The sequence below is a fragment of the Terrapene carolina genome, unplaced genomic scaffold (assembly GCF_002925995.2).
Source record: "Terrapene carolina triunguis isolate 2854851 unplaced genomic scaffold, T_m_triunguis-2.0 Scaffold67, whole genome shotgun sequence".
NCBI classification, from domain to species: domain Eukaryota; kingdom Metazoa; phylum Chordata; order Testudines; family Emydidae; genus Terrapene; species Terrapene triunguis.
The window spans coordinates 25,123,250-25,143,619 of record NW_020664418.1 but is presented as its reverse complement, the minus strand read 5'-3'; the positions used below and the strand labels follow the sequence as shown (position 1 = coordinate 25,143,619).

Here is a 20,370-nt window from a genome sequence, read left to right as displayed (position 1 = left end):
GGTTGAGTGGGGGCAGGGCCTGTGGCAGAGCCAGGGGTTGAGCAGTGAGCACCCTCCGGCACATTGGAAAGTTGGCATCTGTAGCTCCAGCCCTGGAGTCGGTGGCTATACAAGGAGCCGCATACTAACTTCTGAAGAGTCACATGTGGGTCCGGAGCCACAGGTTGGCCACCCCGGTCTAGATAATACTTAGTCCTGCCATAAGTGCAGGTGACTGGACTAGATGACCTCTCAAGGTCCCTTCCAGTCCTATGATTCTATAAAAAGGATAAAGTGTAACAAATTATCTTTTGGCTTTTACTAAAGGACAAGTCCTACCCTCTCCCCTCTCTTGCATATGAACAGGGCCCAAATAACTGGGACCACCATATTTCGAATATACATGGGTGGGGGCAAAGGGTGGCTTCACCAACGTCTCCTGCAGAGCAGAGCGCAGCAGCCATGCTTCACAGTCAATAGTGCCTAAGCTGCATTACCAATCCTGGAGTGACTGTGCAGGTTCCCCAGGATTTAGAGTGGGGAAGGCAGGGTTCTCCTCCCTTTGATGATCTTGGAGAGGTCTTGTGGGTGAGGAAGACTTAGGAGGCCAGGATTTAGCTCTCTGGTGTAAAAACCCTCAGATAGCCACATTCTATTCTAATGCAATCCTTTATTTTTAATGGTGCTATGGAAATAATAAAACCTAAGTGTAATACAACCCTACCAGGATTTGAGCTTGTGGTTCTAGGAAGGTTAGGTTTTGCAAAACCAATGGCTAGACATCTAAGTCACTCCTACTTTTCATGGATGGTACTATATGTTTCATCTGGAAATCTATTAAACAATAGCAGTTATGAAATACAGGAATTAGCTATCCACTGCTCTTCAGTTCTCCCTCCAGCGTTCCTATAATCAACTCGGGATACAAAAACACAAAGCAAGCCACTATCATTCTCACTTCCAAGAAACTGCTGTTGGAAATGAACCAATTCAGCACATTGAGATCAAGTCTCTCTGGACTGGGTGTGCTGGTATTTCAGACATTAAAAGCCCTAGAACTAGAATTCCTATTTAACCACTAGGAAAACTTTAAAGGTTAGTATTCATGGGAACAGCTTTAAGATTTCTGGAAAAGTCAGATGGGTAACTGACACTTAAAATTGGAAAGCTAAATATTTCTTTAATACTAAATCTGTCTATTAATGTGGCAGTACTACATACATAAGGTCACATTAATCCATCCTCTACTACTGTATGCTACTTTAACCACTCTACAGCCTGAGTATAGGTTCCTGCACTTTGCTAAATTAATATATATTCCTGACGCTGAGGTCAGGATCAATGAAAACCACAGTAAACTCCTCAGAGGAAATAATACATATTCCATATATCTGGAGATAGCTTAAACTCGGGAAATGAATTCATCTCCATTATCACTAATGAAAACATTGCACTTTAAAAAAAAAAAAAAAACAAACACAAAAGTAGTAAGTAGAACCGCATATCAGGTTGCAGCATCAATTGCAGACGTCGCACACATGCAGACTTAATTATTCAAAGTACAGTATCAAGCTAGGAAAAGTCCTCATTCCTCTGATATGATGGGCCTAAGTCTCCACTGCCATACACATTATTTATTTATTTACACCTGTGCAAATCAGAACAGCCAAAAGTGTAAACAACCACACAAAGTGCAAGACAGCAGAGAACCAGGCTAAATATATCTTAATAACGAGACAAGTGTAGTTCAGTATTGATTCTTTGGGAATCCAGGATGTAGCCCTAGGATTCCCTATGTCAGATACTGAACTACCAATTTTTCTATTGCTTCAGTAAGATAATTTAAATTGGCTCATTTGCGTCAATGAGGATACATTCATATCCTCCTATCTGAAAATCACCATGTGTCTTGACCTCTGTGTTGCAACCCAAAAGAGAAGGGCTATATAAAGAGAGAAAACAAGTGTAACTTGGCCAACAAGAACTACAGAGGCACAATCCTATTTCCTATATTGAAGTCATTTTTTCCCACACTACTCTACTATAGTTGGAACTCAAATTGTAATTCACTAAGGGCCAACTCCTGGCCCAGTTTTACATGTCAGTGATGTATGCAAAACTTTGAGGACACTTATGACTTCCCATTCCTCTTAGCCCGTCAGTAATTCTATACGGAGCCCAATCCCACCTACCAACTCCACCACCATCCAGCTAGGCCTGCGGGAGCTATGGCAGCTCTGACTATTGCACAACTCCATCAGCAAAGAAAGCTCCGATATGCCACACTGATGGGTATAAGAAATCTGAATAAGGAATAAGAATCTGAACAAAGCTGGAAACTGAGTCCTTACATTGTACTGAGAAGCTGTCACTGAGAAGGCTCTGCCCTCGATTGCCTAGAAAGGGGTGTATATATTCACCCTAATGGGCCCATTCAGTCTCTCTGGCTGTCACTTAGCTGAGGAAGAACATATACCTCCTCATGGGATGAAAATAAATGCATCTCCTTACATCATCCCTTAGGAACCAAGTGGCATATACAGAAGTTAGGCAAAGTCACCCTGGGAAGGGATTGGGCATTTGTATAAAGATCTACCCAATTGCCTCAAGAACAGATGGGAAAAGAGCCTCCTGTTCTGCTTAAGCATTCCTGGCTGTGGAGCCCAATGGCGGCATGAACCTGATGAGAGTTCCACATTGAGAGTGTTGCTTAGGCCAGAATTTGGTTCTACAAATGGGGTATTGATTCTTTTTCACTATAAGCACCTCCCCCTGTATTCCTGCCTTCCTCTCCTAAAGCACAGCTGTAATTTAAGCTGTTACTATGACCACGTATGGTCCCATCATCCCACCAATATGTTACAAAAAAACCACAAACTTATTCCAAACAATCAAATGTAAGTTAAAGCTATTTCTAATTCAATATAAGATAGGCAAAAATAAATAATACATGTAAGAACTGAAAAAGTATCATAATGACTCTGCACTAAAGATCAGTAGATTTTTGTAGGAGTCTTCTGTTTGCTGAATCCAACAGTCTTTGGCTAACAGAGTAGCTTCCGGTGCATATTTTACAAGGCAACAAAAAAAGCACTTATAAAAGACACTCTCCAGTTGTAGTTTCTCCATCCAAAGGAGAGATTAAGCATTACCCTCTCTGTCTGACTTTGGAATCAGTAGTAACATCTAAATTCTATGTAAAATGTGAATTCCTCTAAGAAACAGAGCTGTAGCTGCTTCTTTTGTAAAACAACGACAAACAGTCTGAGGGTAAATGTACACTAGACAGCCATTGTGGAGATTCTACAGCTCACCTCAGCATTCTGCATGCACAGATAGTGCCAAAAGTTCAGAATATGATTTTAAAAAGTAACAGATGGTAACTAAAAGAGACCTCTCTAGTCATGTAGATCGACATCTGTGTATCCTGCAAAATGTTATTTTTCCCATAACAAATTTCAATGAAAGCATAAATTCATGTTATTAATGTATGATTGTAATAAAAAGAATAAAAGATAATCTTTTGTTGAAGGCACTGGATATAGGTTCAATTCCTGGCTCTGCCATAGACTTCCTTTGTGACCACGCACAAATCACCAGGGCTGAGATTTTCAAAAGAACCTAAGGGAGTTAGGTGACCAACTCCAAATGAATTTGGCTCATTTGAAAATCCCAATCTTAATCTCTATGGGAAAAAATATTTTTTAAAATCAGACAGGAGCCTACTGAGGTTTTCTAAAGAATCTACACACTTAATTCTAACTGAAATCAATGGGAGCTAGGTGCCTAGGCACTTCTGAAAATCCCACTAGGCATCTTTAGGAGGCTAAATATCTTTAAAAATCTGTCCCTCTGGAGCCCATCTGTAAAATGTGGATAGTTACAATTTCCCCGTCTTTATCGGTCTTGTCTATTGACAAGAAACTCTCTGGGGTAGACACTGTCTTTTACTATATGTCTGTATAGTGTGTAGGACAATGGGGCCACAATCTTAGTTGTGGCTGACAGGTGCTACTGCAATACAAATAGCAATGTAACTGAAAATGATTAAAACAAAGTCAGTTTGGTTGTGACATTAATGCCAAAAAAATTTGCATAAACTGACGCTTTGAGAAGAAACTGATCATTACGTGCATTCCACTATGCTATTCTATCTATTCTTACATTTTTGTCCAGTTTTGGCCTAGATTTTCCCAGCTGTCATTCATCAGCCTACAATGTGTCACATTAACTTGATCAGCAAGTACCAAACTACCAGCCACAATTCAAAATTACATTTAGTACTGCAGTCTTCCCCCCCCCCAAGGCCTACTGTTTAAACTTTCATTTTTTTTAAACTTTCACAATTAGCATTCATGAAACTAGGTTTCCTTTGTTGGTTATTGATTAATGTTACGTTTTTGTTTTAGTCTTCAAATACCACAAATAATATTTGAGTAAGATTTTAATGGCAGTAACAAGTACATACTGCATTATGCGCTCACTGTCTCCACATTTCAATTTTTGAAAAATTGCTCTGGAGTCACAATAGAGCCCAATCCTGGAAACACTACAAGGCATAAGGCACAATCCTACTCCTGCTGAAGTCAATGGGAAGACATCTTGAGTAGTTTCGTTGGTTTATGAATGGTAATGTTTTCTGGAGTGAGCCCAGAGTGACTACTGTATTTTAATGGTTAGAGTCAAGTAAGTAGGCCTGTTTTAGGGACAAGATAAAGTAATAAAAATTTATGGAGTACCGTTTTTACACCAGCGTTGCTTATATTCCGCAGAAATGTTATGTACAGATAGTGAAATTGTTTAGATATATTGCAATATGCAAAATTTTAATTCAGATTGCAGCAAACCTATACTTCAAAGGAAGTTTTCCCTAGGTGAGGATTGGTCCATAGTAAATTATTGCAGTGAAAGAAAGTATCTAAGCTGTATCATTAAGAAAAAGGTCAATGCATGAATAAGACTATGGAGCTCATACTAATACAGGGTCTCATTCATTGGTGGATTATTTTCTTGATGAGTAATTTGCACATATGTTGTCTTGCTAACTTTGCCCCCATCTCTAGTTTTTCAAAGCTCTCTGATTAACTTAGAAATTCTGATTCATGTCCAAATGGAAAGGAAGTTAATAAATAGCAAAACCAAGACATTTATCTGAAGAAACCATGCCTCATGCAATCTTTCGGGAAATAAACCCACAGGAAACATACAAATTGTGTGTAACTGTTTTATAATTCAGGTCTCGAGTGTGTAGGAGCCAGTATGTGGAAAATCAAGGGTTTAAAAAGCAAGGGAGGATAAGTAGTTTTGGAATTCTTACTCTGTATTTTTCCATGAACAACAAAATCAAGTAGACTGTGCTGTAATTAACAAAAATAAAGCTCCCATGATTTTGGAAGGGGATGTTTCTAGTGAAAGACATTTCTTTCTAAATGTTTTTCTATAAATCATTCTTATATACTTTTATTGCACAATTTTTTTCCCTTTCAGCTGATGTGCACTAAAAACAGACTTATTTCAGGGTGCAGGTTTTTTTTATTAAACATATGAAATCTACATTTATACAGTTTGAATCATTCTTCTCCATGAAAGACTAAAAGATATTCACATATTAATATCACCTTTAAGTACCACAAAATGGCTTTGAGATTAGGTTTCTAGAAATGTTCCTTATATTTTTCATTTGGGTTTGAGTTCATATTGAAAGGATCACATGGCTTCTAGTTTATGGATGAAATGTCAAAATATTTTCCACCTCATCGTAAATCTACCATTTGATGGGCAGAAAGATAGCAGAGGGATTATTGTAGGTAAATGTGTCCATAAGATACCAAAAGAACCATTATAGCTCAAAGACCCCAGAACTAATGGAATATTAATGCTGTGAAACATTCAGGAAGAATACAGAGCATGAAAATATTTTATAGGTCAATTTTTGCTATGGAATATTACAGAAAAATGGTGGTGGTAATTTCATACTAAAACATCTGTTAATTTTTTGAGTATGCAAGTATGTACCCTATAAAATGAACAGGCCTTGTAACCCAGCAAACTACTTTTATGTGATTTAAAATTTTTCATGTAGATAAATATTGCTGACATTCAAATATTTTGTTAGCATAGTTATTCAGACCTCTGTTAGTACAGGGAGGGATGAGAGTTCTTATGTTAGTGTTAAGGTAAAAATATTAAATTGTGAGGTACTGTCACTGCAAATATCGGAAGCACTGATACTTTCTATAAATTTGTTATCCAAGTAAAAATAAATAAAATACTTATCTGCTGCTTGGCATTGCAAAAAAACAAATGATAACAAAATAATCCTAATCTCTTTTTTCTATATTTCTGCTAATAGTAAGATGCAACTCAGAAAAGGCATGGAGGTTGGCATTAATTGCCAAAAAATAATATCAATAGCATTGCCAAACTGCATAGAATCTCAAGTCTCATGAATAAAGTGGAATCTCAACATTCAAACAGTTAACCTGTAAAGGTGCTGGCTCAAAGATCTGGCAGCACGTACTATTTGTTCATAATAAGAGATACTTGTAAGAGATTTAACTCTGAGTGTGAAGAACATGTGCCAAAATGGAGAGGCCATGCTTTGTTACTGTCATAAATTAGGCTGTACAGTTCTGACATGAACAGGGCTTAGATACTTAAATTAACCACAAGGGTGACAGTAGCAAACAATTTATAGATTTGAGCTCAGCTGACTAAGGTGATTCAGCGAATGACTCTGAGCTGGCTACAAAAGCTGCCCTCACACTTCCTGTGTAGGAATGTGTGCAGCTAATCATTATAAGGCTGTAAGTCCTACGTACAGGATGCCAAAATGTCTCATTTAGACTTCAGTCTGCTGAACTAAACATCAAAATAACTTCTGGAGACGCACAGTTTTGCTTAAATCATCCCTTTCCAATTTTGCCAGTGAGAAACTAGGTTAAAATAACCACTTTTACATGAGCCTACAATGAGCTCTGCATAACATGCCAATTTTATGATGGTATATTGTGATCACTAAGGCCCCAAACCTTGGGTCTGGCTGAACTCCACTCAGCATGGAGCCTTAATGGAGTGGGAAAAAGGCGGCAATCTTCGCACTCTCTTGATCCTGTGAGCTGCCAGGTGCCACTCGTGATCCTGGTGCAAATCATATCAGCTGTGGTGCTGCTCTAACTTGCCACTGCTTCTAACAGCACCAATAGGAGACAGTTAGTGTTATACACTGGTGCACTTTAGAATTCATACTCCTCTAATGCACACTGCTGCACTGTGCAGACAAGCTCTTAGTTAATATATGGCCCCTTTGCACCACTCTGGAAGATTTACATTCAATTAGTACACTTTAAGGAAGAGAGCGATTTATAAATTTACCAAGCAATTTTTTGGTTTTATGCACTTTCCAACAAGTAGTATCATTACTTTTAGCAATGATGCTCCCATCTGGACGGTTGCCCTTTTTAGGCTATGTTCTTTTTGCTACTAACCTCAGCTCCATTCCCAGCTCTGCCACTTGCTTTGTGACCTCAGGCAAATCACTTAACCTCTCTGTGCCTCAAATTCCCTAATCTGTGAAAAGGGGGTAATGATACATACCCACCTTTGTAAACCATTTTGAGATCTTCGGATGACAAGAGCGAAGTTATCATTACAACTATTCCAGTGTAAATCCAGACTAACTCTATTGATGACAATGATTTATCTGGATTTAGACACATTTTTCACATTATTTCAACAATTTTTAAAAGAATTAAACATAATTTTTGCTTACCAGATTTTTCATTTGCACATATTAGTATGGAGGCTTCACTATATTACAGGTAGGACTGGTTGCACCATTTATTAATAAGGTTGCCTGACAGCCTTGTCTATTAGAAGTTCTAGTATTCCCAGGCTTTGGAGCAGGGAGTTGAAATGTGGTAGGGGGGCAGCCTTTGTGTCAGAGATGTGCCTTTTGCCATCCCTGTGAAAATCCATCAAACAGTCAAAAATTAGAAAATGCCAGAATTAAGATTGTCTGTGCAATCTTAATACAGCTCCCTTGGGAATATATGCATAAGATCAGTCTTTAATTACTTAATCACATATCCTTTTTCCACATGACCCCTGCCTCAGTCAATGTACCGGATGGACCTGGGGTTAGGGGATTAATTAGAGTTGTGTAGTGACACCGACTGTTGTCTATAGAATCCCTGCATCATTTAGTGCATACAGTGTAAAGTGTTTAGTGAATGAGACAGGGAATTGCATGTAGAGAAAGGAGGGTCTTATGGTTAAGGCAGTGGAATGTTGCACTGCAGAACTGGATTATTTCTATCACAGAGTTCCTATTTGATATGAGGCAAGTCACTTAAACCAAACTTTTAACGCTGGTCACTAATTGTGTTTTCCTAATTTTCTGGGTGGTTGACTTGAGATCCTGGGATCTGATTTGCAGAAATGCTGTTCCCTCTGTGCCTTGGTTCCCCATCTATAAAATGGGGATAATACCAGCCTTTCATCTCACGAGGTGTTGTAAAAATAAATTCATTAATATTTGTGAAGCACTCAGATACTATAGCGATAAGCGCCACAGAAAAGCCCATAAGGAAATTAATAATTCTGTCTTTAGAGCAGGGGTTGACTCATGTGCAGTAAATAAGACATGGGGCCAAACACTGAACAATGAGGAGAAAACAAAATGTTGAATAGCTTCCTATTAAGTGATTACCATCCATTCTGGTCTTGTGGAAAAAGAATATGTGATCATGTAATCAAAGGCTATCATAATGCATATGCACAAGACAGCTGAATTAAGTTTGCACAGACAACCTTAATTCTGTCATTTCCTTACTTCTGAATGTTTAACTTTGCAACCTTAATGTTCTTTTAACATAGCTTTCATGTGTAATTTGTTCTGTACAATACTTAGATGGCATTTTCCCCCCTGTAATGCAGAATTGCTCTAGGAAACTAGCGCCACAGATGTGTAGCTGACATTACAAGCCTACAGTATGAGAACATCATTGTAAATAAGGGGAGACTTTCAAAGGCACAAAGGACAGTTGCACACCCAAAGCCCAAAGGATTTTAATGGGAGTTAGATGGTCTCATTTTTGCCTTTGAAAATCTCCCCCTAAAAGCTTTAAAATCCCAAGAAAAAGTTATTAATTTAGGCTCTATTTAGGTTAAATCATTTTAAAAAGAGTACCTTAATATGATTTTTCTCTAAAAAAGATTATTTAGTCCTGTATATTTGTAAAGCCTCAGCTCCAATGACTACACTCTGTATTATGCATTTCAAAATGAGACTTTAATTGGCTATTCCAATGGGCTGAAATGGTTCCATTTGGAAAGTTAGCTGTAAGGTAAGATAACATTCTATCTGCCAAAGCCGTAGCCTGTTAATTTGTCTGTGTTTGTAGAGGATCTGGAGTATTTTCCAAATACTTATTTCTGTAAAGTAAATATTCTCTCTCCTCAGTTCTGAGAATTACTACTTTGGTTTTCCTTCTCTATGGCTTCAGACTGATTTAAAGCCACACGTGTCACTTAACTACCAGTGTGGCAGCAACCAGAATGCAAGGTGAGAGGTAAAAACAATGAAGCCATATCGTATGGTTAAATAGGCTGAGACAGTGGACCGGATCATAGGCTGATGTAAATTAGTATAGTTCCATTTAAGTCACCACTACTAAGTTCAACAAAGCTATACTGATTGACACCAGCTGAAAATCCGTCCAAGTAAGGATATTTCCATTTAAGTTCAGTAAGGTCATCCCTAAGTTATCCATGGTCATATGCAAAGCAAGATGTGAAAGCCAGAAACCCTTCCTCCCTGATGAGAGAAGATGAAGAAAACTCTATGAAGTTAACATAACACTGTTTCCAGCAGATTTTCCCTCTCCTCCTATAGGGTTTTCTGCCAAATGCAATGATTAGGATTGTAATTAGGGTTAGCTGATGCAAAAAAATTGTTGCTGCACTGGATTAACCTTGTAAATTTAAAAATATACTTACTTACATATTCCCTACATACACACACAGCAGTGTCACATCCATATTTTACTACATGACAATTTGCTACAATATTGAAGATTAGGGAAATCTGTTCACAATTCTTGTACAAAAGTTGACTTGGAAGGATTGGATTTTTACTGGTAAATGACGATAAATGTCAATTTCACCATACACTCACAAACCAAGGGAAACTATTTCCATTGATAATAATCAAAATTTACAGATAGGAAAGTGAGAAAAATGCTGCTTCAGAACACTAGAGTTTGATTTAAGGATATTTACTTTGTATATTTTGACATGTTAGGTCGATTATTTGCATTTTAATGGCTGTAAAGCTTTAACTTTTTGAATCTCAATGTCCACTCTCATTAAATAATTAGTCTGAAACCTCCCCCATAATTTTCCAAAACTGAAAATTTAATAAAAATCTTTTAAAAAGCTTAAAAATAATCAATATTATTTGTCAAAATTATATATATATATATATATATAAATAAAAGAAAAATCAAATTCTGCCAAGCCTATATATGTGTTTATTTTAAAGTACTCCTGATTCTTTTTGTTAAAGTTGGGGATAGACAATACCAAAGTACAACACTGGCCTTTAATATCATTTTTACAGTCTGTTTTTCAATATGATTTTTATTTCTAGGGAAAATAGTTGAAATTATATTTCTGCAAGAAAATACATTGATTCTCAGTGTAATTTGTTTTACTAAAACTTCTGTTAAGAGCTGGGCAACAAAATCTTGTCTTGACATTTTACGATACAATCTTTTTGCTTCGGGGAGCTTATTTAAATCAGAGATTTTCTGCATAACCAATGGTATAACACTGCTGCAAATTATCCCTTGACTTAATTAACCTCAAGAGAAAGTTATCTGTGGAATGAAAAACCACAAACAATTCATTGACAACATTTTTGCTCTACTTCCTTCTGCATCAGTAAAAAAATGTAATATTTAGCAGACTAGACATATATGAAAAAACAAACAAACCAACCAAAAACCAGAGGGCAGAAACCCCTGTACAAAAAGTGTGTGCAAAACTAACTACACACAAAATCACGCATGACATGTCCAAATTTCATGTGCAATTCCTGATTTGTATGTACAGTTGTGGCAATTATGAATGCAAATGCAACCGCAACATTCTATGTCCATTGTTTGGACTTGAAAGTGAGCCTCTACTTTTAAAAGAAAAATTGATCCATAACACACAATGTATCTATAAAATCACTTTTAAAAAAGGCTGAAATCACTGCTCTAGAAAGAGGTAAAGAAAAATTACATAAGGGGGAAAGAAAGTACAACCTGTACCAGGAAGAAAATAAACACAAACAAAACCCACACATGCATTACAAATCATTAGTTTTGCTGTTGAATACACTACTGTACTTTAGTCTTATATATCAGCCAGACATGAACACCATGTAGCTAGGAAATTTTTCCATGCATGCACCTCTAGACACAGAGTTCACATAATGCAAAGCACATGCTGTTATTCTGCTCTACTATTCCACATTTGGCAGAGGACAAGGTTATGGCTAATGCTACTGTCTACAGTCAAAAAAAGCACCCTTCAAGTACAAAAGCATAAAATATTTTGCTTGTAAATTTCTTATAGGAAAGGGAGAAACTTATGGTACAAGGTCACAATTTGCTTCATACATTAGCTATTTTAGGGCCCACTCCTGCAAAGTACCAAGCACCTTCAAAGGCTCATTGAGATGTTTTCACACCCATTGGGGCTGAAGGCACTCAACACCATTCAGGACATTCTCAGCATCTTTCAGGATTAGGCCCCACATATTTAGCTCTATTGCCACTATGTAGAATCTCTGTACAGAAAGAGCGTTATTATTTCTTACTTTAAAATCCAAACCAGTCCACCGACATCTATGTTAAGAAGGGGAGGGGGGGGAGAATAGAGGAAAGGAGGATGACAGCAATGCCAAGAGGAGAGGCAAATTCTGACACCTACAGTAGCACAAAATGATTAGCACTGCAATGTTGGTTTCAGAATGGCAGTATATGAACACACGTTTTCATTTGACAAGAGCAAACTTGATTTTGTCTGGTTCCAGGATTTGTAAATGATTTTAGATAAAAAGCAACATATTATTTATCCTGTCAGTTTTCTTTGGGAAAACCTCACACACAAAGACAAAAGAATGATACACAATAATTTCAGCAGAAATAATCTGCCAGGGGAGGCAAAGAAAGTCTTTGTTGGGGTCTTTGGGTTTGTATTTTTTAGAAATATAGAAACATTTTTTATTTTAGTTAAAATTGCACTACATCTGCCTGTGAATGTCAAATATGTTACTCTCAGATGATATAGAGCCAAATCCAGTTTACCATACTCATGGGAGCAATCTTCCATTTAAAGCTGTTTAAGACTATGGCACTAGTGCAAGTGAGGGGTGAAAGACAGCATATTATTAATTCAAAAAGATTTTTCTCTTTCCAGCACGAGTCAACAGGCTCTGTATCTGACCCCCAAAACTGGCCAGGCTATGGAAGTCTCTGCATTGTGATTATGCGGGCCAGTTTCGTTGCACCATGCAAACCAGGTCTAGACGTTTTATTGCAAACATACCTCAGCCCAGTTTTGTTGAGAACTTTGGTGGGCCACTTTAAGCTTTTGTGATGAAGCCATGCAGACTTCACAGTTGCAGATGAATTTCCTGAGGTTTTACTTCATTTTGAATTAAAAATTTAAAACGGAAAGTTGGCAAAACAAATCAATGGAATTGAATCAGAAGAGTAGGGTCAATGCATCTGCCTGTGAACACCATTCAGATGAATAAGGTTTTGCAAGACTGGGTCTTTCCCACTGAATGAACTACTAACAATTTCTGTAGCCTTTTCTTCACAAAAAGAAAGGATAGCAAAGAAAATCAATGAACTCTTATTGCTATTTGAGCTGTTTAAAATACAGTATACCCTAACTTGATAAACAGATCTGGGCAAGAAATATCTGCAATAAACATCCCAATACACTTTTGTCTTAAATTCAGACTTGTAACATCTCATTTATCATCAGTTTCTTGGAATGTTTCATAACATTACATGGGGAAAGAGCAGCAGGACTGATTTTAACACTAAGTAAAACAACTTCAAGATCCTTAAAAGGTGCTGAGTGCTTCATGAGAGGTACTGAGGTATCTCAGCTGTAATTGAAATCTCAGCATCTTACAGAGTCAGGCCCTGTGCATTCTGGGGACGTTTCATTATAAAGAAGGATGTACAATGAGCAAGACTACAAATAAAAAAACAACCTCACAAATCTCCATCTTCTCGTTTATAAATATCACAATAGCAAAATAAATAAAAACAGTTATGAAAACCTATAGGAATTTAATATAGTGCCTGGGGAATGTGATTTAAGTTTCAGCACATTGTTAGTTAATTTTTTTAATTTACACTTTTAAGTAGCCGTTATAAATGTAGACTAGCCTACAAGTTTTCTAAGTAAAATAATTCATATGCGGATTGTCTATAGACAAATTGGCTAGCAAAGTAATTGTGGGGGGGGGGAGACAGGGAAAATCCCTTTTCAGGGTTTCAGGAAAACAGTGCTAAAACTTTTAAAGTATGGCTTTGATCTGAATGTAGACAATCTTAAAACTACCACTCCTCATAGTTGGGAGCTCACACTGATTTTACTCAAGTCAAAAAAATACCTGACAAAAGAGACTTTCTTGCGGTGCTATTTGAAAATAAGTTTTTAAAAGTCATGTTCCACTGATCTAGTAATTAAAAAAATTATTAACTTAACAAATCACAGGCTATTTAGACTACAACAATTTCAAATGTTTCTATGGGGGAAAACATTTTTTGTTAGAGTTTTTTGGGTGGGAGAAAAAAGGAATAAGTGAGACGCCATATGGTTCTTTACACTTCACTCTTAAACAAAGACTCAGCTTTCCAGTGGTTCAACAGCAAAGTATGGGAAAAGAAATTCAGGACCACCAATTTCCATTGACACTCCTAGCACTATCATTTCTGGTTCTAAATCAAAATAAAAATAAAAAGTTCTACAATAAACAAATTTTACGAGGTACAAAAATGCATTTGAATGCAGTTGAAAATAACATCCACTGTTGTATGGCAAATATTGTAGCTTCACCAAGAGATTTAACCAAAGTCCACTGAAATTAATGGGAAAACTCCCATTGATTCAGGGGGCTTTGAAACAGGCCCCAAAAACATTAAAGCAAAAGCAAAGTAAAAACAAAGGTGTCATCTGATCTTAAAATCAAGACCTTCCACATATTTTGAGTATGAAAAGAAGGGATGCAGACAAGAATCTCCTCCATCTACATATGGAGATATGGTGATCTCTTTAAGGCAATACACAGGACTGAGATCTTGTTCTTTAATTTTTTAAGATAACTTAAAAGTATGATGAACATATATATGACAAAAATGAGATATGCCCAATTGTTTCTCATATACACACACACACACACACACACCCCACACCCACACCCATAACTGCAGGAATAAAAGCAGGTATTAAATGTATGAGGAAAAATGTATTGCCATGGTCTAAATCTAAGGTACTTTATGTAAAAATGCCATTTATTACTATTAAATTAACTCTATATAACAAATCCTTTTTTTTAAACTAAAGACTAATAAATTCAAGACAGAGAAGGGGGAGGGATCCATTTAAGATCTGGAAACAAATGGAGCTAGGCATATTTAATATCATAAATTACATGTTGGCTGCATAGTCTAAATTATTGGCATAGTGGCCATTACACAGGAAATAAGTCTTTTCAGACTAGGGCTGGCTGGCTGTATGTAAACCAATAGAATGTTAAAGCAACAATATACAGCAATGATATATGGCATCCATTCTTTGCAGGTAACCAATGGAGTTTGTAACAAAGCATAGAAATGACACTATGTTAGAAGTACAGTATTGATCAGTTTTTAGTGGCTACAGGATTCTTCAGTAAAGTTTCTCAATTTTCCACTGGAGAGCATTCAAAAACTATTTTATTTAGGTTTACTACCAACAGTAAGTTCATCCTTTATCATGACAATTTTACCAGGATGTAATATATGAAAAGTAATACATGTTAAATTTGTTTTGAGACCTACATGGGTCATGTAACAGACTCTTTCAAAATGACAGACCCTCTAACTGAAATAAGCATTCATTAGAACTTTAATCTGTAAGAGAATTTGTTTGAAATACTGAATATGATTAGCTGCTGAAATCTTTAATTTTTCAATTTCTAAGACATTTAATCTTTATAATAACACCCTTTCTGTGTTATGTAAGTGTCAAAGCTCTGTCATCAAAATTAATAAGGCAACTAAAACAATATTCAGAAAGGTAACTCGCAAAGAAAGCATTAATAACTGAAATTAAAGGTACAATAATGATAATAGATTCTTTATGAAAGTAGCAGAATATTCATAGTTAGGGTCAAAACCGGTATTCCGATGAAAAGTCCTTTCAAAATTTTTTATGAAAATGTGTCTCCAATCATTATGAAATTAACAGAACAAGCTTCATATTGAACATATTTACTCATGTTAATCAATACTATGTGAACTGCAGGTGGCTATTGGAAGCTAAATGACTCAATTCAGTGCTATAGTAAAGCCTTGCATTAGCTATCTCTGCTGATTGCTAGCCTAATATCTTCTTAAAAGACCTCTCATGCATCTTATATAAAACAGGGGCTTAGAAACTGAATCAAAGTGGATGTCCTTTAAAATGTGTTGCAAGCTAACAGCCCAATCTTATGTTCCTTGCACACTCACATTTTCCACTGAAATCTTCAGAAGTTTTGATTATTATGATCTCATGCCTTGCACAAACTAAATCTTAAAATCAGAACAAGTTTCAGAGTGAATCCTTGGAAAATAAAAACATTTTGGAATTCATAAGTCAAGGATTTTTGCCCACTGCATTTCAGAAATAAGTTTTTGTCAAATCAGCGAAATGTTTCGGATTCAGGGGTTACAGGATTTGGCCCATTCTCCCAGGATATAGAATTCTTTTTCACTTCCTATCCTAAACTAATAAGTAATGTTACAACATTCCACTCCACAGGTAGCTGAAATAATTATCTGGAATACTTTGGCATCAAAGATGCTGTATAAACACAAGCTATTGCTATTCAGCAGGAGACATCTTTGTAATTAATGCCTACCATTCAACACTGTTCATTACAGCCAAAAATTTAGCTGCAGAACCGATAGTTTTTTCACAGTTAATCCAACTCAGAGCTGGTTTAGTGATGGTGCATCTCCTTATTCATAGTGGACATTCAGCAGAGCCAGCTGTTTCAAAGTTCCTAGCTAAGAATCTTGGCCTTAACAATCACATCTGCTGCACATACATAGTCTTTTGGCTGCCTGTCATTATGTCCATTTGTTCACAAGTTGGCCCAGCCACTTGCCCTAAGACATGGGTGCTAGACAATGATGGGTTTAGAGATGTAGCCTGAAGAACACTGCAAGTACCATCTAATCCAGACATGGGCAAACTACGGCCCACGGGCCACATCCGGCCCGCGGGACCGTCCTGCCTGGCCCTGAGCTCCCGGACAGGGAGCCCTAGTCCTCGACCCCTTGCCCGCTGTCTCCCCTCCCCCGCAGTCATGCTGCCGTGCGGGCTGTGCTCTGGCCTGCCGCTCCTGCTGGGCAGCGTGGGGAATGCAGCTGGCTCTGGCCAGGTGTCGCGGCTGCAAGCTCCTGCTGCTGGTAAGGGGGTGGGGAACGGGGGGGTTGGGTAAGGGAGCAGGGGGTTCTGGGGGGCAGTCAGGGAGGAGGGGGCAGTTGGGTGGGGCAGAGGTTCTGGGGGGGCGGTCAGGGGATGGGGAACAGGGAGGGTTGGGAGTGGGAGTCCCAGGGGGCGGGGATATGGATAGGGGTCAGGAGGGCAGTCAGGGGACAGGGAGCAGGGGGGGTTGGATAAGAGGGTGGGATCTCGGGGGGCAGTTAGGGGTGGGGGGTCCTGGGAGGGGATGGTCAGGGGACAAGGAGCAGAGGGTGGTTGGATAGGGGGTGGGAGTCCCGGGGGGGGCTGTCAGGGGGCGGGAGTGTGGATAGGGGTCGGGACAGTCAGGGGACAGGGAGCAGGGGGGTTGGATAGGGGGCGAGGGTCCCGGTAGGGGGCAGTCAGGGGACAAGGAACAGGGGGGTTGGATGGGTTAGGGATTCTGAGGGGGGTAGTCAGGGGGCAGGAAGTGGGAGGGGGCAGATAGAGGGCAGGGGCCAGGCTGTTTGGGGAGGCACAGCCTTCTCTACCCGGCCCTCCATACAGTTGCGCAACCCCAATGTGCCCCTCGGGCCAAAAAGTTTGCCCACCCCTGATCTAATCTGTGACATCATTGCCATGTTGCTACATTCCAAAAGCGTCTTTGCCCTTCATCACACTGATATACAGTAAATAAAATAAATCCAAAAAGGAGAACAGAAAGGCACAATGTTAAGCAATTCTGACTGCCACCAAGATAGATTATAGTGCAACAGGCAGGTGAAACTCATGGGGACAAAGTAGGGTGGCAAAATATATAACAGGAAAGGACTGTCTTCAGATATACTCTTTGTGGGACGAATCACATGTTTAAAGTTATACATGTCCTTAAGTTCTATATTGCATCAGCACCATGTTCAGCACCTTTGCAGGATAGACTCTGAGATCAGATGGAATCCGATCTTTCTTCAGTATGACTAATTCAGACTATAAAATTCTTGGGGCAGGAACAGTGTCATCATCTTCTGTATAGCTGTGTGCACAATGACAGAGCTATAAAAATAGCAGTGGTAGTTTGGGGAGATGTGACTAATTGTTCCATTCTGCTTGAGAAGGTTGTTCAGAAGGCTCAGCTCTGTGGCAGCAATTCCATGTGACTTGGGATCCTCACAAGAGCAACACTGAAAGTGCTAATTGCTAAATGTAAGTTTCTTAACAGAGTCTATGGTCAGGCGTCGTCATAAAATATCTATGCCTGTTCTGCAGCTGTGTTCCCACACTTGTAACAAAGTAGAAAATTACATAATTGTTGTGAACAACAAACAACTAAATCTAATGTTCTTTCTCAGAAACCACAGCGGAATTCACAACTTTTATTATTTACCAGAAATGTACTGGGCGATATTCACCTCTGGGTTCAAAGGAATAACACTAAGGATGAATTTCGCCCATTGTGTTTCTAACTTTGACTGGTCCTTTACATAACTTTAAATTCAAGCAAGACAGTGTAATATACGGTGACCAGATAGCACATGTGAAAAATCGGGACAGGGAGTGGGAGGTAATTGGCGTCTATATAAGACAAAGCCCCAAATATTGGGACTGTCCCTATAAAACCGGGACATATGGTCACCCTAGGGTAATACTATATCACTATGTCAGCGTATGCACATATAGTGCCCAGATTAATGTTTACAGGAGAGGTTGCTGGAAAATGACCTTTTCAATAGGAAGTTTAAACTTTTCATCAAAAAGTAAAAAAAACCCAAGAACATCAGGAAAATGGTTGAAAAAACAACCAAACAAAAAAATTCAATTTGGGGGTTTTCAGGGTTGTTTTTTTTTGGGGGGGGGAAATCAAAACCAGGTACCTCCCATTAAAAATTTCATTTGGTTGAAATTGGGAAACATCCAGTTTTTTTAACAGATTTGTGTGTGGACATTTTCAACCAGCCATATACAGCAAATGAGTGAGACTTTTTTTGGTGTGGCCCTTCTCTTACTTCTTTCCAAACCCTGTGGTTATAGTCATTATACACACTCTGTACTAACAAGAGTTAAAACACCATTGGGCAGTCCGGTGTAGAGAGAAGAGCATACAACAGGTACTTCTCTCACACACCAGGAAGAGCAGCAGGAGAAAAAGCGTTTTAATTCCGCATGTGCCATGTTTCTGCCACTCTCAGTTCTGCCTGATACAAAGTGGGCAGCTAGGCTCACCTTGCTAGGGCAGCCAGAGCTAATCGGGAGCATTTCTTTGAGCGAGGGAACCTAAAGCGATGTCCCTGTCGGTTCCCCGGGCTCTGCCAGCTCTCCCTACCCCAGCTCGGCTCGGGAGGCTGCTGCTCCCTGGCGCTTTCCCTTGAAGCCTTCACACGGTGCACACAGCTCTCCCCGGGCGATCTGCCCACGTAAGGCGCTGCCTGTCCTTGCCCGGCTTAGTGCTGGCACCTAGCAAACCAGAGTCCCGCTTTCGGGGCAGCCAGCAACCGGCTGCTTGGCAAGAGCTACTCCATCCTCACCGCGAAGTGCCACCAGCAGGACGGAGGCGGCTGGCTCGGAGCCCGCGGGGGACGGTACCTGCTGTTCTCGGGACAAGAAACAGGCCCGGGCCGCCCGGCAGTAACTCGCTGCACCCGAGAGCTGGCCAGAGCAGGGGGCCGTGGACGGGCGCTCCAGGATGAGCGAAGGGGGCGCCAGGCACACGATGCAGGAGGGCCCCGCGGCTGGAGCGGGGTGTGTGCCCTGAAAGCCCGCTCAGCACCACCGACAGGGCGGGCACGGTAACCGCAGTACCACGCCGCGGGGAGGGGGGCTGCAATGCAGGTCCCCCGACACGGGGTAACCAGCCTGGGACAGTCCCGCCTCCACCCTTCCCGCGGTGCCCCCCACGGGCAGGGCACAGGGGGGATCTGTCTGCCCCCCGTCCCGTCCCGGCCCTCCCGCGGGCACAGCCACTCGCCCGGTCCGGTCTCCGCCTGCCAGCCCGGCTCGGTCACTCACCATCGCGCTGTGCTGCCGCGGTGGCGGTGGCTGCCCCGTCTGCCGCTGCTGCTCCGCACAGGCTGCCCGGGGATCCGGGAGGCGGGGACGGGGCTGGTTTCCTCCCCCTCGGTAGCCTCCGAAGTCCGCCAAGCGGGGAATGAGAGACCCAAGTTCAGCGGCGCAGAGGGGAGGCCAGCGCGGAGCCCATGCGGGCGGGCGGGTGTCAGCGCCTCACAGGCTGGAGGCTCCTCTCATGCTCTGACGGGGACTCGGCTCCTCAGCGGAGTGTGTGCCCGGCTCGGGAGTGGGAGCGAGAGCCCCCCGCCGCCGCTCCGCCTGTGCAGCCGATGCCCAGCACCAGCCACTCTGTCCATAAATGGAGAATTCAGCTCGGACCTAGCCAATCACGGTTTGTTTTTATAGCGTCATTCCTGAGGGAGATCCTAGCAGCTGGCCGCGTGGAGCTGCTGCTGCTGGAGCAGCCACAAGGGCCTCTGGATTTTGTAGTCTTTGTCTGCCCCCTGCAACTTCTTGAGTTTGTTTTTTGTTCCTGGGCGTGCCCTTGGCAGTGTCCCAGTGCTCCCGTCCAGAACAAGCCACAGCCAGCCAGAGCACTTGCTCAACAGCAGCCATGACCAACAGCTTCAATGCTGTTCCTGAGGCCTCGTCTACACGACA

At 40.4% G+C, this 20,370-nt stretch overlaps 1 protein-coding gene across 2 annotated transcripts in view; it reads right to left on the bottom strand.

Moving 5' to 3' along the window:
• The window catches only part of MYO1E (myosin IE), a 155,864-nt gene extending 135,720 nt beyond the window's left edge, over positions 1-20,144 (bottom strand). For both annotated transcript variants that reach the window (XM_026648261.2, XM_026648262.2), the window contains exon 1: positions 19,711-20,144. In XM_026648261.2, the coding sequence (XP_026504046.1) occupies positions 19,711-19,713 (3 nt within the window). In that variant the 5' untranslated portion in view covers positions 19,714-20,144. The remainder of the gene's footprint in view (positions 1-19,710) is intronic.
• Between the last annotated feature and the right edge of the window lie 226 nt (positions 20,145-20,370).